At 45.4% G+C, this 18,207-nt stretch overlaps 1 protein-coding gene across 3 annotated transcripts in view; it reads left to right on the top strand.

Annotated features, from left to right (window-relative positions):
* Nucleotides 1-18,207, top strand: part of lnx1 (ligand of numb-protein X 1) — an 83,852-nt gene that overhangs the window by 39,591 nt on the left and 26,054 nt on the right. For all 3 annotated transcript variants that reach the window (XM_020492759.2, XM_031833508.1, XM_031833510.1), the window contains 4 exons: nt 5,262-5,509; nt 7,176-7,331; nt 15,910-16,115; nt 17,422-17,823. In XM_020492759.2, coding sequence (XP_020348348.1) covers nt 5,262-5,509; nt 7,176-7,331; nt 15,910-16,115; nt 17,422-17,823 — 1,012 coding nt within the window. The remainder of the gene's footprint in view (nt 1-5,261; nt 5,510-7,175; nt 7,332-15,909; nt 16,116-17,421; nt 17,824-18,207) is intronic.

Here is an 18,207-nt window from a genome sequence, read left to right as displayed (position 1 = left end):
AATATACCACGGCGAAGGGCTGTATCCAGGCACTCCTCGTTGCATCCTGGCTAAGAATAGCCCTTAGCCGTGGTATATTGGCCATATACCACACGCCTGTCGTGTCTTTACTATCATTAACTGAAGACTGATCGTTTTTATCAAAGATTCTCTGTAATTAGTTACTGCACGATCAACTGATTAATCACGTAACTAATTAACTAGGAAGTCAGGGCACCAAGGAAAAATATTCAGATTACAAAGTTATATTTCCTAAAATAACTTTTCAGATATTTTATCTGATCAATTAGTCTTCGAATTAATGAATTATTTACTGTACCTCACGTTAGTCTCATTCCAAACGTCGTAAATTTTTGGTTATCTGTACAAACCCTGTCTTCACGATGAGTCATCCATACATCGATTGTCTTAAATCATTTATTTATTACTAACTAAGTAATTCACAGAAATGCATAAACAAACAAACAAACATGGTAAATGTGGTTACATGAAATGATAGGAGAATGTGCCCTAGTGGGCTGAACCGGCATGGCAGCTTGTTAGACAAAAGGGGAAGTGGGGGTCGACTAAGAAGTCACTACGGGGTGATAATTATAACAATTGAAATGCTAATCCTTTACACATGAACGCTCACTCATTCGGGAACAATTGCAATCAATATATATATATTTATGCTCAGTGTGCCGTCTTGATTGCTGGTGGAAAGTTTGTGTCTTTCGTAGAATTGTCCGTCTCTCTCCCTCTCTCTCTCTGTCTCGGTTAGAGGGGGTAGTTCAAAGTGACATTCGTTATAGAATGGATGTTTCGGCGGTTGTCCTTCTTCGCGTTCAATGATACCGAATTCCTAGCTGCAGACTAGTAATTAGTATCAAAGACTTGTTCTTATTCTGTCGGTATCGATAGTCTAAGAGTTTAACCACGTGGTATGGTTAAAAGATTCAGCAATGGTCTACAACCTTTGTCCTCCTAATGGAGAAAAACATGGTCTGCAACCTTTAGACATCTCGTAATTGAGGTAAGCTGCTGATCATTTCTCAAAGTTGGATTTTATTCGGAATGGGGCTGTCCCAGGAGGCCTGACCCTAACTGGGCTCAGGGGCGTCCCTCTGATTTAGTTCAAATCAAAAGGGAATTTTATTTTGTCTTCATAAAACAGTCCAAAATCACATTACACAATTATACAAACAGTATCATACTCATCTTATACAACAATTAGATGTAAACCTCATATCTGAGGCTATTATATAAACAGCGTTATGATAATGTGGCCACACCGTCTCCCAAGTTGTGACAAACGGACCAGTTTGTAGCTGGATTCTTCACCGATCTTTTATACTTTCTCCGGAACATGAAATTTGTTCGTACCTCAAGTTCTGTGAGGTGGAAGGATTTCCTTTGTCCTCTATGAAAGTTTACCCTCTCTCTACTATGTGTCCATGAGGTCTTCTCAGGAACTTACAACCTCTGACCACAGCAGCCTAGTTGAAGGAGGCAAGGTGGAGGCAGGGAGAGGGGGATGGGGTTGCTATACCCAACGAGGCCAACATCATGACATACCCCCCCCTGGTGGTTTGGATCTTGTTTGTCCTGCAAATCAACATAAAATCATGATCACATGATGTCCTGTTTGTAGATCATCCTTGCAGTCCCCTCTGGTGGTTGAACTTGGTAAGCTTCTCTGAAAGCGGAGCAGTCCACCACAAGGATGGCAGTTGATGTCCGGTTGGTGATCGCCGTTGCGGTCCCTTCTAGTAATGTACCTTGGTAGGTTCTCTGACAGCAGGGCATGCCGCCACAAGGATGGACCGTGGGTGTCCGGTTTTGGGGTCGCCGTTCCGGGACCCGTCATCTGGTCGTCGTCCAGACTGGAAGATCTGTGGCAGTAACTTAGGCAGATGTTAACAACGCACACACACTCATGAAATATATGTAATTACATTCATTCCCCAATGAGTGGCGTTGTGGCACTAAGTGATGGTTGTATGGGGACTTTGTTTATGGCTCTATCACTTCTTAAGTGCCAAAGGAACTGAACCGAAAAGGAATGAAAGCATAAACAAAAGATATACAAAATATAGTTCTCACACAAAAATCATCTAATTGGACTGTATTCTACATTCGTCCAATGTTCTGGCAAAATTACTATCATGGCATTGTCTCTTTGCCATATCTAGGGTTTTCCTACTTGGTGTGTTGCTTAGGCACTATCCTGAGTTGATAACTATATGGTAAGTTTACAGCTGTAAGGCACTAGTTTTGGGCAGTCTGCAGGGATGACCTATGGACTTCTGGGAAGAAAACTGGTGAGTGCTGTCAAAGTCAAAGCCCTAGAAGTAAATGTTCAACTTCATTTACTAAGGCTGGTATTTTGCTTGGACCCTTAAGTGATCCTAGCATAAATCCTAATTGGATGTTCCGTTGTGCATGTGCGTTTATGCTTACACAAGCGCGCATGTCAAGGGAAGAAAAGCAAGTATCCTGGCAGATTACAACTTAGACGTAGTCAGGTAATTTTCAGTTCAATGCCTGGAGGTCAGTCAGAATTGGTGTCAAGGGAGTCTATAGTAGTTTTTACTACAAGTCACTGTGTCTTCCACTATTGTAGTGATGATAGGTATGAAGTCTCTTTCATAGCTATGTTATCCACAGAGGAGCTAACCTCACGACGGAAGTACTCTTTAAGTATTGGACCAGTCGTACGTGATGTGATCGTGGTTAATGATTCTAATACTTTTCCTCCTGAATGGAGGATTCTATTTATTAGTGACATGTGTGTTAAGCACTGGAGATTCCCTTCAACGTGTTGCACTCTGAGTGACTCCTATATCGCTATTGTCAAGGGGAATTTGATTGGTTAGGTCTCTAACCTTCTTACTGATTGTAGCTGGACTGACTGTCGCTGGTATTGGTACTGGTGCTCAAAGGGACCAGTTATCCTACCGATTTATTCTGAAATATTATACTACCGGAACATATGATTGGAGCATTTTACTAGTTGTATTGTAGTTGATCCTACACATGGCAAGGAATGATTATTGTTGCCATTTGTTTTGGAGATTGGACAAGTCCAGTGGACTTCCTTTACGACCAGTGTGGTACACCTCAGTACTATCTTAGATGTGTTCTAAGATAATCCCAGTACAGGGGCCTGTCTGCTCCTCACTGTTCTCATAGGGGAGTTTACAACTAGATTTGATTTATGCTCTGGCAGCCTCGTACGGTGTTGTCCGTAGTCTCGACCCCCCCACCAGCCTCGATGAGGCTCATCATGGGTCTGGGCTACTATTCCCCCCCTTTGTGTCTCCGGACCCCCCCCCACCAGCGGGTGGTGTTGGTGTCCGAGGCACAAACGAAAAGGTCGAACCCTATGTACGAGTTGTCAGCAGCCGCGTTGTTATGAGAATGGCTATAGCCTTTCAACCAAATCTCCTGGTGTTTGTGCATCAAAACGCTCAGTGGCTGTAGAGGCATGTCAGTCACTACCGCGGCCGCGTGTGGCAACCTCTTCAGTACCTGCGAACTGAGACGAGGATATCGGTCTGTGATATCGCAAAGTGTTTCACCAGTGGGAGTCATCGGGTCAGTTGCTGAACTGACGCCATTAGTGTCATTGTAAGGGGTGACAATCCCCAACAAAGTGGAAGGTGTATCATCGGAAGCAGAGTATACTCTGTGCATCAATGTTTTTCTTGCTGAGACGGCCGCAGTGCAAGAGGAGTTCATCTCAACTACCGTATTGCATGACTGCAAGGAGGAGGGAGGTTGCTTTCCATCTTCATCACCTGAGTTCTCTCATCATTCATTTGGTCAGCGACTTCAATGAGTTCTGCTGATTTGTCATCCAACTTTGTCATTGTGTTCATTAACTGATCGTCTTTGGTCTGCAGCATGTTGAGAGAACATTGTTACTTTGAGTAACGTTCAACAGAACTGCATGCATGTTATCAAGTTGAGCGCTACTGTTTGTAGATAACTCTTTAGATTTATCTAGTTTGGCGTGGACATCATCGTATTTAGTTTTGGCTAAATCGAGTTGTTCCTGTAGCATATGATTTTGTTCCTGTAGAAGACGATTTTGTTGAAGAGCTTGTGCTTGTTCATCGTCATACGTTTTTGCAATTACATTTCATTGAAAACAAAGTTTTCAAGCGCAGTTCCATAGCTAGCAGAATCTTTCCCTTTCCTGCATTTGTCATTGGTTTCCCGGTTCTCTCCCTTTGTCCCTTTATGTCTCCCATTACCTGCTCGTGCTTCAGATGTGCACTGCGGTATTGGACAGATGCCACTCTTGGGTGGCAAGACATCAGGGCTAGACTGGAGAGAACCTTTACGAGGTCTGCGCCCGATGGTTGATTTTGGAAAGCGTTGTTGTCTGCTTTTCCACTAATGGCATAATTAGGGTTGAATTAGGGTTAGCTGTTGAGGTCAGAGATCAATCCATTTGCGGGTGGGGTTGCTATACCCAAAGAGGCCAACGTCATGACACCCCATTGGTCCTTATTGCTTAATTATACACTGACTGATCAAATAAGACAGAAACGGTGACAAGACAGAATGACAATATGACAGTATCAATCCAGTTTTTATTTCAGAAGAACAACCATAAAAAATACAAATACAAATACAATGATCAGTTGTCTACATAAGAAAATATACTATTATACACTAGCAGGTTGTGTATTGGGTGTGTGATGTTGCTTGAGGAGGAATCACTTGTCAAGATGATGACATCAGTCATGAGGTCAAATAGATGTCCCCTCTGGGCAGCTTGGATCAGGAAGTAGAGGTGAGGAGATGGATGCATCCACGGGGTGATGGGTCAGAGGTCACATCATATTAACCACTGCTCCTGAGATGGTGGTGACCTTTAACCTTAATCTCTCTGGTTTAATCTCTGTCCATATCCTCTCTACCTGGACTGGACTATTTGTCACTACTGAGCCACTGACGATTCAAGAGGATTCAGGACTGTTGACTGATAGTCTATTCTGTTCCGTAATTCAGTGGCTGTCGTGTGTTCACTGCATCATATATTCATGACACATCCTGTAATTGGTGATGAGTCACTGAGAGCGTAATAATAGTTCCTTCCATCACAGGGTACATTATACAACGTCTCTGTTGCAGTATCCCATTTTAACCTCTTTTTAGGTTTTTCTTGGTAGGTTGCTGTTGTTGTTGTTGATGCGTGACCTCTCCCAGCTGGGTCTATAGTGTGTGTCTCTGACAGGCTGTTCTTGTCTCCCGGTGTGTTTTTGAAGGTGTAAAGGGGCGTCTCACTATGGCCTGTCTGCCGACAGGAAGCGACGTTCCCAGGAGGGGGACTGCACTGACAGCACGTCAGAACTCACTGTGGCCACCCTGCCCGGCGATGGCCCCACCTCCTCCGCGGTCGCTCTCCTATCAGACGAGCCCGGTCTCGTCAACCCTGCCTTCGACCCCAGCATGGAGGACAACAGCCAATCAGGAAGCACCACAAGCCTGGCAGCCCGCAGCAGTTCCAAGAAGAGTGAGTGTGTGTGTGCGTACGGTTATGGGTAGTGCTGCACCTAGTAACCTTTCTCTGATCTATAAAGCACTGTGTGTGTGTGTGTGTGTGTGTGTGTGTGTGTGTGTGTGTGTGTGTGTGTGTGTGTGTGTGTGTGTGTGTGTGTGTGTGTTTGTGTGTGTGAGTGTGTGTGTGTGTGTGTGTGATTGTGTGTGTGAGTGTGTGTGTGTGTGTGTGATTGTGTGTGTGTGTGTGTGTGTGTGTGTGTGTGTGTGTGTGTGTGTATGTGTGTGTGTGTGTGTGTGTGTGTGTGTGTGTGTGTGTGTGTGTGTGTGTGTGTGTGTGTGTGTGTGTGTGTGTGTGTGTGTGTGTGTGTGTGTGCGCGCGCATCACACTGTTTGTCACTGTGACTGATTGAAAATCAATAGAAAGCAGGAAGCCAGTGGAGGCTTTCTAGTCACAGTTTCATAGACCCTCACTTACATAGATACCACCAGTAAACACTATTCCAACATGTATTTCCCCCCCTCATACCCACACACCAGATATACACTACCGTTCAAAAGTTTGGGGTCACTTAGAAATGTCCTTGGGTTTTTTTTTCAAAAGGAATTTTTTTGCCCATTAAAATAAGAAAATAAAAAAAGTGACCCTAAACTTTTGAGCAGTAGTGTACATCCCATAACCCACGCACACTTACATACAGTATCTGTACTACTTAATGATCTTTGATGGAAATCCTGTTCTTCAATTCTTCGATTTTTCACCGATCTATAAAATCTCTGTCCTGGGCTGGAGGGGTAGAGAAAGAGAGCGAGAGAGAGAGGGAGGCAGGGAGGGAGGGAAAATGTAAAGAGAGGGAGTGAGAGTGGGAGGAATGAGGGTTAAATATAGCCCAGGTCCATTAATGCTGAATGACGTGTTAGCCCCTCACCCTCCACTCATCCCACCTGTGAACCCTGGAGCCACTCACGGGTGTCACACTCACTCACATCCCCCTCTCAACGTGAGCGCACCGCTCTTGGGGGGGGGCATCAAATGACGTTGCACCAGCACTTTGGCCAGGGCTGCGGAGCGGAGTACCCACCACCATGCAGAGCCACTGCTGCTGAACAAGCTGTCAGCTCCAGAAGCGCTGGGTGCGTTTAAAGAATAATGTGGCTGTCAGGAGGCCTCGCATCTCCCCAGACCCGCAGAGGGAGGGAGGGGCGCTGCAGAGGCCCACTGCTCCGCTCTCAGGGCAGCCAGGCTGGGGCTCACACTCCACTGCAGCCTGCTCTGCTCTGGTAGAGCCAGGGACGCACACTCCCTGCCAGAATCTCAACTATAGAAGATTATAGTAGGGTCTCACTGCACCCAGTTTTAGCTGAAAGATTACATAAAAATGACTGCTGCAGTTTACAAAGCCCATCACCCCTGCAGAGTTTCTAGGCCCCCTCCCTCGAGTGTGAATTTCTATTATTTCTTGTAATAATGAGTGTTTTGGGGAATTGCTGAAGGGTATTGATTGGAATCCCTAAAACAAATGTGTTCAAGCTGTTGTTAGGGCTTTTGTGGAGGCAGAGAGAACGAGGGATCTCCGGCATCTGATTGGCTGTGGAGAAGTGGTCTCAGAGACTTGTCCAGACATGTTCAGTCAGAACAGGGCTGATCTATAAAGTGTGCCCCTGTCTCTCTCTCCCCTCAGTCCGAAACTATGACCGCACCTCGGTCAGGAGCCGCTCCTTCAGGCGGTTGAACCGTGCTTTCAGTGTCCTGCGGAGGACCAAGAGTGGCACTTCCGTGTCCAATGAGACCGCAGAGGAACAAGATAATGCCAGGAACGCCAGTGTGCCCCAGGAAGGTATGTGTGTGTTCGTTTGAGTGAGTGGTTGTGTGTTTTCTTTTGTGCACTATATGAAATGTGTATATGCTGTGTGTCTATGTCTATATTGTTTTGTCAGTGGCGATTGTGTTTAAATCAGTATGATGTCGGTGATCTCTATGCTGTGTCTGCAGTTTCTGTGATTCTCTGTAGAGGGTATAAGATGTGTGTGTGCGTGTGTGTGTGTGTGTGTGTGTGTACGTCAGGACTTGTGTGCATGTGTGTGCGTGTGTCTGTGTGTAGGTGCATGCCTGCGCTTGCATGGACTTTTGTGTCTGTGTTTACTTGACTGTGTTTGTGTGCGCCAGTGTCTGTGTGTTTGCGAGAGTGTGTGCCTGTGTTTGTTCGTATGTGTGTGAGCAGTTCCTTTGGCTCTGTGCTGAGGGTGACACGGCTGGGTAACTGCTGCAGCATATGTTCCTTTAATAATTCAGCTGCACATTGTGTAAGAGTCCTCTGGTCCCCAGAACAGAGCAGAAGATAGTGATCAGATGGGAGAGTGGGAGCCTGGTGCTCTGTGGGCCAGGCTGGAGGAGAGAGAGTAGGAGCTTCAGGGGACAGGGACAGAGAGCTGCTGGACATAGTCTGGACTATACAGAGTATACAAAACATTAAGAACACGTACTCTTTCCATGACATAGACTGACCAGGTGATTCCAGGTGAAAGCTGCGATCCCTTATTGATGTCACTTATTGTTAAATCCACTTCAATCGGTGTCGATGAATGGGAGGAGACAGCTGAGTAATGGGTTTTGTGTGTGCCATTCACAGGGTGAATAGGCAAGACAAAAGATTTAAGTGCCTTTGAACGGATTATGGAGGAAGCTTTGTGTCAAGAACTGCAACGCTGTTGGGTTTTTCACGCTCAACAGTTTCCCGTGTGTATCAAGAATGGTCCATCCTGACCATAGGAAATCCAGCCAACTTGACACAACTGTGGGAAGCATTGGAGTCAACATGGGCTGTGGAATGCTTTCAACACCTTGTAGAGACCATGCCCTACATTATATAGGATGAGCCATGACTAGAATACAGTATATACATATAAAGTGGGATAAACAGTATGTAAACATTATTCAAGCGACCAGTGTTCAATTAATTATTCTGAGATGCTCTTCAATTTTGATTTTAATTTTAACACTCCACTTAAACCCCTTAAAATCCCAATTCATAGATGTACATAGGGCAGTAATCTCTAAAGTGCAGGGCAGGCTATCGAGTGGAGGCCGGCTAGTGATGACTCTTTAACAGTCTGGTGGCCTGAAGATAGAAGCTGTTTATCAGTCTGTTGGTCCAAGCTTTGTTTGTTTATTTGGATCCCCATTAGATTTAGCAGAAGCAGCAGCTTCTCTTCCTGGGGTCCACAAAAAACAGGGACAGTCACACAAATGTAAAATACAATGACATACAAACCAAAACTAAAACAATGTGTGTGTGTTAGTGTGTCAGTGTGTGTATGTGTTTGTGTGTTTGTCCCTTCACAGTCCCCTCTGTTCTATTTCCTTTGATGCAGCTGTACTGTCTCCTCATTCGACAGTTGAGGTCTAAAGTTTGCATACACCTGAGCCAAATACATTTAAACTCAGTTCTTCACAATTCCTGACATTTAATCCTAGTAAAAATTCCCTGTTTTAGGTCAGTTAGGATCCCCACTTTATTTCAAGAATGTGAAATGTCAGAATAATAGTAGAGAGAATGATTTATTTCAGCTTTTATTTCTTTCATCACATTCCCAGCGGGTCAGAAGTTTACATGCACTCAATTAGTATTTGGTAGCATTGCTTTTAAATTGTTTAACTTGGGTCAAGTGTTTCGGGTAGCCTTCCACAAGCTTCCCACAGTAAGTTGGGAGAGTTTTGGCCCATTACTCCTGACAGAGTTGGTGTAACTGAGTCAGGTTTGTAGGCCTCCTTGCTCGCACACGCTTTTTCAGTTCTGCCAACACATTTTATATAGGATTGAGGTCAGGGCTTTGTGATGGCCACTCCAATACCTTGACTTTGTTGTCCTTAAGCCATTTTGCCACAACTTTGGAGTATACTTGGGGTCATTGTCCATTTAGAAGACCCATGTGTGACCAAGCATTAACTTTCTGACTGATGTCTTGATATGTTTCTTCAATATATCCACATAATTTTCCTTTCTCATGAAGCCATCTATTTTGTGAAGTGCACCAGTCGCCCTTTTACCTCCAAACATAATGATGGTCATTATGGCCAAACAGTTCTATTTTTGTTTCATCAGACCTCAGGACATTTCTCCAAAAAGTACGATCTTTGTCCCCATGTGCAGTTGCAAACCGTAGTCTGGCTTTATGGCGGTTTGGGTCAGTGGCATCTTCCTTGCTGAGTGGCCTTTCAGGTTATGTCGATATAGGACTCTTTTTACTGTGGATATAGATACTTTTGTACCTGTTTCCTCCAGCATTTCACAAGGTCCTTTGCTGTTGTTCTGGGATTGATTTGCACTTTTCGCACCACAGTACGTTCATCTCTAGGAGACAGAACGCATCTCCTCCCTGAGCGGTATGATGGCTGCGTTGTCCCATGGTGTTTATACTTCCGTACTATTGTTTGTAAAGATGAACGTGGTACATTCAGGCATTTGGAAATTGCTCCCAAGGATGAACCAGACTTCGACAGGAGTTGGCTGATTTCCTTTGATTTCCCCATGATGTCAAGCAAAGAGGCACTGAGTTTGAAGGTAGGCCTTGAAATACATCCACGGGTAGACCTCCAATTGACACAAATGATGTCAATTAGCCTATCAGAAGCTTCTAAAGCCATGACATAATTTTCTGGAATTTTCCAAGCTGTATAAAGGTACAGTCAACTTAGTGTATGCAAACTTCTAACCCACTGGAATTGTGATACTGTGAATTATAAGTGAAATAATCTGTCTGTAAACAATTGTTGGAAAAATTACTTGTGTAATCCACAAATCCTCCACAAAGTAGATGTCCTAACCGACTTGCCAAAACTATAGTTTGTTAACAAGAAATTTGTGGAGGTGTTGAAAAACGAGTTTTAATGACTCCAACCTAAGTGTATGTAAACTTCCGACTTCAACTGTAAACGGTAGCAGGGTGAACAGGCCGTGGTTTAGGTGGCTGAGGTCCTTGGTGATCTTCTTGGCCTTCCTGTGACACCGGGTGCTGTAAATGTCCTCAAGGTCTGTAAATGTCCCAGTGATGCATTGGGCTGACCGCACCCCTCTCTGTAGAGCCCTGCAGTTGCGGGAAGTGCAGGTTCTGTACAGCCCAACAGAATGCTCTTGATGGTGCATCTGTAGAAGCACTGTTGCCAAGGCACTGTTGCACCGTCTTCATCGCACTTTCACTGTGGAGGGACTATTTCAGGTCCTCTGGGATTTGCACACAGAGGAACCTGATGTTTTTACCCCTCTCCACTGTGGCCCGTCGATGTGGGTGGGGGCGTGTTCTCTCTGCTGTCTCCTGTAGTCCACGATTAGCTCCTTCGTTTTGTTGACGGTGAGGGAGAGGTTATTTTCCTGGTGCCACTCCGCCAGGGTTCTCACCTCCGTCCTGTAGGATGTCTCATCGTAAATTACATATTTTCTACTTTCATTCAAAAATTTTAATTAACCCGATTTCAACATCTGAAAAATACATATTTTTCAACGTTCAGAAAACAAGTATTTTCAACACCCGGAAAATGTATTTTAAACATCCGAACAATACGTATTTTAAACATAATTTTGCATAGTGGGAGTATTTTAATTTTTGGAGGGCAGCAATATTTTTGTCTTGCCTAGGGCGGCAGAATGGCCAGGATCGGGCCTGTGTCGAGGGATAAAAATCAAATCAAATCAAAGTATTTTTGTCACGTGTGCTGAATACAACAGGTGTAGTAGACCTTACAGTGAAATGCTTACTTACAGGCTCTAACCAATAGTGCAAAAAAGGTATAAGGTGAACAATAGGTATGTAAAGAAATAAAACAAGAGTAAAAAGACAGGCCATATACATTAGCGAGGCTATAAAAGTAACGAGGTTACATACAGACACCGGTTAGTCAGACTGATTGAGGTACTATGTACATGTAGATATGGTTAAAGTGACTATGCATATATGATAAAAAGAGAGTAGCAGTAGCGTAAAAAAGAGGGGTTGACGGGTGGTGGGTGGCAGGACACAATGCAGACAGCCCGGTTAGCCAATGTGCGGGAGCACTGGTTGGTTGGCCCAATTGAGGTAGTACGTACATATGTACATGAATGTATAGTTAAAGTGACTATGCATATATGATAAACAGAGAGTAGCAGCAGCGTAAAAAGAGGGGTTGGGGGGGTCACACAATGCAAATAGTCCAGGTAGCCGTTTGATTACCTGTTCAGGAGTCTTATGGCTTGGGGGTAAAAACTGTTGAGAAGCCTTTTTGTCTTAGACTTGGCACTCTGGTATCGCTTTCCATGCGGTAGTAGAGAGAGAACAGTCTATGACTGGGGTGGCTGGGGTCAATTTTTAGGGCCTTCCTCTGACACCGCCTGGTGTAGAGGTCCTGAATGGCAGACAGCTTAGCCCCCGTGATATACTGGGCTAAACGCATTAGCCTCTGTAGAGCCTTGTGGTCAGAGGCCGAGCAATTGCCGTACCAGGCAGTGATGCAACCAGGATGCTCTCGATGTTGCAGCTGTAGAACCTTTTGAGGATCTCAGGACCCATGCCAAATCTTTTTAGTTTCCTGAGGGGGAATAGGCTTTGTCGTTGGAGTCGTGCCTGGCCATACAGTCATGGGTGAACAGGGAGTACAGGAGGGGGCTGAGCACGCACCCCTGGGGAGCTCCAGTGTTGAGGATCAGCGTGGCAGATATGTTGCTACCTACCCTCACAACCTGGGGGCGGCACGTCAGGAAGTCCAGAATCCAGTTGCAGAGGAATGTGTTTAGTCCCAGGATCCTTAGCTTAGTGATGAGCTTTGAGGGTACTATGGTGTTGAACTCTGAGGTGTAGTCAATGAATAGCATTCTCACATAAGTGTTCCTTTTGTCCAGGTGTGAAAGGGCAGTGTGGAGTGCAATAGAGATTGCATTATCTGTGGATTTGTTTGGGTGGTATGCAAATTGGAGTGGGTCTAGGGTTTCTGGGATAATGGTGTTGATGTGAGCCATGACCAGCCTTTCAAAGCACTTCTTGGCAACAGACATGAGTGCTACGGGTCTGTAGTCATTTCTGCAGGTTGCCTTTGTGTTCTTGGGCACAGGGACTATGGTGGTCTGCTTGAAACATGTTGGTATTAGAGACTCAATCAGGGACATGTTGAAAATGTCAGTGAAGACACCTGCCAGTTGGTCAGCACATGCCCGGAGTACACTTCCTGGTAATCCGCCTGGGCCCGCAGCCTTGTGTATGTTGACCTGTTTAAAGGTCTTACTCACGTCGACTACGGAGAGCGTAATCACACAGTCGTCTGGAACTACTGATGCTCTCATGCATGCCTCAATGTTGCTTGCCTCGAATGGAGCATATAAGTGATTTAGCTCATCTGGAAGGCTCGTGTCACTGGGCAGCTCGTGGCTGTGCTTCCCTTTGTAGTCTGTAATAGTTTGCAAGCCCTGCCACATAAGACAAGCATCAGAGCCGGTGTTGTATGATTCAATCTTAGCCCTGTATTGACGCTTTGCCTGTTTGATGGTTCAACGCAGGGCATAGCAGGATTTCTTGTAAGCTTCCGGGTTAGAGTCCCGCACCATGAAAGCGGCAGCTCTACCCTTTAGCTCAGTGCGGATGTTGCCTGTAATCGATGGCTTCTGGTTGGGGTATGTACGTACAGTCACTGTGGGGACGACGTCCTCGATGCACTTGTTGATAAAGCCAGTGACTGATGTGGTGTACTCCTCAATGCCATCGGATAGCAAAACAGTCCTGTAGTTTAGCATCTGCTTCATCTGACCACTTTTTTATAGACCGGTGCTACCTGCTTTAATTTTTGCTTATAAGCAGGAATCAGGAAGATAGAGTTGTGGTCGGATTTACCAAATGCAGGGCGAGGGAGAGCTTTGTGCGCGTCTCTGTGTGTGGAGTACAGGTGATCAAAAAAGAACTGATTTCAGTTTCCTTGCATTAAAGTCTCCGGCCACTAGGAGCGCCACCTCTGGGTGAGCGGTTTACTGTTTGCTTATTCCCTTATACAGCTGACTGAGAGCGGTCTTAGTGCCAGAATCTGTCTGTGGTGGTAAATAAACAGGCACGAAAAGTATAGCTGAAAAGTAGTGTGGCCACCAATTTATCACAATATACTCTACTTCAGGCGAGCAAAATCTAGAGACTTCCTCAGATTTCGTGCACCAGCTGTTGTTTACAAATATGCACAGACCGACCCCGTCTTACTGGAGTGTGCTGTTCTATCTTGCCGGTGCAGCGTATATATCCTAGCTGAATATCCATGTCGTCATTCAGCCACTATTCCATGAAACATAGGCTATAGGCTACAGTTTTTGATGTCCCATTGGTAGGATATTCGTGATCGTACCTCGTCTAATTTATTGTCCAATGCTTGCACGTTGGCAAGTAGTATTGACGATAACGGCAGCTTTCCCACTTGCCTTCTCTGGGTCCTGACGAGGTATCCGTCTCTTTGTCCTCTGTACCTGCGTCACTTCCTCTTGCAAATAATGGGGATGTTGGCCCTGTGGGGTGTTTGGAGAACGTCCTCAGCGTCCTCCTTGTTGTAGAAAAAAAATAGTTGTCTAATCCGAGGTGAGTGATTGCTGTCCTGATATCCAGAAGCTCTTTTTTGCCGTAAGATACTGTTGCAGAAACATTACGTACAAAATAAGTTACAAAAATCGGGAAAAACACCACATAATAGCACAATTGGTTGGGCACCCGTAAAACTGCTGCCATTTCTTCCCGGCGCCATTTTATTCCCCATTTTATTGATGCAGTGTTTATTGCAGAGGCATTTAGAATCCATTTCAGATGGATGCAGTATACAGGACGACCCTGGAGAATGAGAGGGATGGACAGAGGCATGAAGAGTGGAATGTAGAGGAGGAGGAGAAAGTGGAGGATGAACCATGATGTTCCTGATGGTGATTATGAGGAGGACCATTGGGCAGTGAGTCAGAAAGAGAGAGAGAGAGAGAGAGAGAGAGAGAGAGAGCGAGAGAGAGAGAAGGATCAGAGACCATATTATTCTCTAAGGCCGTCGTTGAGGAGGCTGTGAGAATAGATTAAATATTCATAGAATCCCTCTGGAGAAAGAAGAAGAGAGAGAGAGAGAGAGAGAGAGAGAGAGAGGAGAGGGAGAGAGAGGAGAGGGAGAGAGAGAGACGGGAGGGAGAGAGAGAGAGGCGAGGAAAAGAGAAAGAAGGAGAGAGAAAGAGGGGGAGGGAGAGAGAAAAGAGGGAGAGAGAGAGAGAGAGAGAGAGACAGGGGAGAGAGAGAGGGGAGGGAGAGAGAGAAAGAGGGGGGGAGAGAGAGTGAGGTTATATAACCAGCGTAGGTCTGTGTGTTAATGTGCTCTACTCCCTGGAAGCAATCTGCGGTGATGAAGAGAAAATATTGACTTTGGAAGGGAGAAATTGCAGTGTGAGTAGAACTAGAGGCTGGGGCTATGGAACAAGTGAGATAGGGGGAGAGAGTGGGCCAGAGAGAGAGAAAGATGGAGAGAATGAACAGGTAGGGAGAGATAGAACCACTGATAGGTACAGAGCGATATAGATAGTGTATATAGCACACATTGTCCGAGGTAGCTGTGAGCTGGTTAGCTCTTGGCCCAGACTGTTGGCAGTATTGAACAGACACATACCAGTCCCTGCCTCCCCTATCTAATTGTCCAGTCCAGTCAGGGTGTGTCTGCTGCTCAGAGCTGGGAAACAGAGAGGACAACATACAGGAACAACTCTGCTTGGGAGAGGCTGAAGTTAGACCATCCCTTTGGTGACAGTGGTATTACTTTCACTCTTACACCTGAAAGCTGACACTGTGTGTTTGTGTGTAAGTGCATGGGTGCATATGTGTGTGTACCATATGAGGTTGTGGTTGTGTATTTGTGAGAATTTTAGATCTAATTTATGTGCCTGTACAGTCACTGTGTATCGGTGCAAACCCTGTGTAAAAGTTGTGTGATGTTCTATCCACCCAAGCAATAACCTTGTAGAAAATTAAATGTGAGGTTTTTCCCAAGCATACTTGGTACAGATGTGACTAATGATACAAACACAAGAAAGGATGATCAGCCAAGTGGATTCTCCCTTTCGGCTTGTAAATCTTGTTTTGGTAACCCGGGGGAGTCGAGACAGCTGCTTCAACACCAAACCTCTCTACACAGTCTCTCTGGCTTTCTCACACCCTTCTCTTGTTTTCTCTCTCTCTCTCTCTCTCTCTCTCTCTCTCTCTCTCTCTCTCTCTCTCTCTCTCTCTCTCTCTCTCTCTCTCTCTCTCTCTCTCTCTCTCTCTCTCTCTCTCTCTCTCTCTCTCTCTCTCTCTCTCTCTCTCTCTCTCTCTCTCTCTCTCTCTCTCTCTATATATATATATATATATATATATATATATATATATATATATATATATTTACCTCCTTCACTCTCTCAGTGCTGGCTCTACCGCAGCTCCATCACTTGATCCCTGATGGTGAGGTTACCAGTATTAAGATCAACCGTGAGCCCTCGGAGCCCCTGGCCATCAGCATCGTGGGGGGCAACGAGACCCCCCTGGTGCGTATCCTCATCCAGGACATCTACAGGGAGGGGGTTATCGCCCGGGATGGACGCCTGCTGCCCGGGGACATTATCCTCAAGGTCAGTGTGTGTTTTTGTTTGGAGTACGGTGGAGTACTACTCGCCATGTATGTGACTGTATGTATTGTGTTTTGTGTTCAAATTTTTATTACATCACAGCTATAGACCTAACATATTAATTCCAAAATGCTATAAATCCATTTTCAGAAAGGTTGGCAAATTAGCTTTTATTGTTTAACGAAATTATGAAAGAGATTGGTGTGTTTTTTCACTATCTAATCATGGCATTGGGTTGTTCAATTACAGTCATGCAATTGTTTAAAATCTATCACTTGATGGTTTCATTTCAGAGAGACCAATAATCATGTTTTAAGCAGAATGCTACATACTGTATCTGCCTAACTCTGAGAAATACGTAGTACAGCTAGGTTTTACATAGTCAAATGGAACAAATAACTACATTCTTTATAAATAAGTAGTACAGCTAGGTTTTACATAGTCAAATCTAACAAATAACTATATTCTTTATAAATAAGTGTACAAATTATACATTTGTGACATCAATAGTATTATATATATATTTTTTAAGTATTCAATATAGTAATATGATGCCACCAGAGACCCTGGGTTCGCGCCCAGGCTCTGTCGTAACCGGCCGCGACCGGGAGGTTTGTGGGTCGACGCACAACTGGCCTAGCGTCGTCCGGCTTAGGGAGGGCTTGGCCGGTAGGGATATCCTTGTCTCATCGCGCACCAGCGACCCCTGTGGCGGGCCGGGCTCAGTGCACGCTAATCAAGGTTGCCAGGTGCACGGTGTTTCCTCCGACACATTGGTGCGGCTGGCTTCCGGGTTGGATGCGCGCTGTGTTAAGAAGCAGTGCGGCTTGGTTGGGTTGTGTATCGGAGGACGCATGACTTTCAACTTTCAACCTTCGTCTCTCACGAGCCCGTACGGGAGTTGTAGTGATGAGACAAGATAGTAGCTACTGAAAAACAATTGGATACCACGAAATTGGGGGGGAAAGGGGTCAAATTTAAAATTTAAATAAATAAACATATATATATATATAGTAATATGAGATCTGTAGTGAGACAAACTCATATCAAATATACAGGACACAAATACTCCATTCCAGCTAAACAGCGCATTGCAAAACATTTCTAAAATCTATGAATAAAAAAATCAGAGAACAGCAATATTTTACATAGCCATGAACATACCCATAAGCAATCATTTCTGATAAAAAAAACACAAATGTGAACAATTTGTGGATATAATGTTTTTGGACATAAACTCTTCAATATAACCTGCAATATAATCTGAGACTTAACTCCACCTTTACATATCTCCCCCGCTCGTCTTCAGGTGAACGGCATAGACATCAGCAATGTTCCCCACTGCTACGCCCTGGCCACCCTCAAACAGCCCTGCCAGCTGCTGCGACTCACAGTGCTGAGAGAGCAGCGCCACCGCTACCGTTCACACCCCCACGATGCGGCCGGTGGCTACCTGCCTCACGGCCTCTCCCACGGCCATCCCCTGAGGGATGACAGCATCCATGTGGTCCTGGCTAAGAGCACCCCAGAGGAGCAGCTGGGCATCAAGCTGGTGAGACGACCAGAGGGACATGGCGTCTTCATCTTCCACCTGCTGGAGGGCGGCCTGGCGGCACACGACGGGCAGCTCAGCATCAACGACCGCGTCCTCGCCATCAACGGACACGACCTGCGCTACGGAGCGCCTGAACATGCCGCTTTGCTCATCCAGGTCAGTCTGCAGGGGTCAGGGGTAAGGGAGCATTGGTTGGTTGTCGTTTACAATTGTGTGTCTGGTAGTGTGCTTGGTATGCTCTGGGTTCCTGGTATAGTATCACTATTAGCGGAGTGTGGTTCTGGTAAATTGCACTCTGTTGGCTGGCTTTGACCCCGTCCATTGCGGTTAATTGTGGTTAATTGTGGTGTGTCTGTGTTCGACTGGGCGCTGCTCTGCTGCTTGGCTGAGGCACTGCTTCCTGGTGGATGCTGGGTAATTGCGGTGGTGTGTTTCTTGTTGACTGTGGGATGTAGTTGTGCTCTCTGGGTTCTTATCTGAGGAGACTGGCTGGCTCTTGAGGGTCTCTGAGGACTCAACATGGCTGCTCACATCAGGCTG

Source organism: Oncorhynchus kisutch, linkage group LG10 (assembly GCF_002021735.2).
Source record: "Oncorhynchus kisutch isolate 150728-3 linkage group LG10, Okis_V2, whole genome shotgun sequence".
Classification (NCBI taxonomy): domain Eukaryota; kingdom Metazoa; phylum Chordata; class Actinopteri; order Salmoniformes; family Salmonidae; genus Oncorhynchus; species Oncorhynchus kisutch.
The sequence above is the reverse complement of the archived record's forward strand: the minus strand, read 5'-3'. Positions and strand labels throughout refer to the sequence as shown.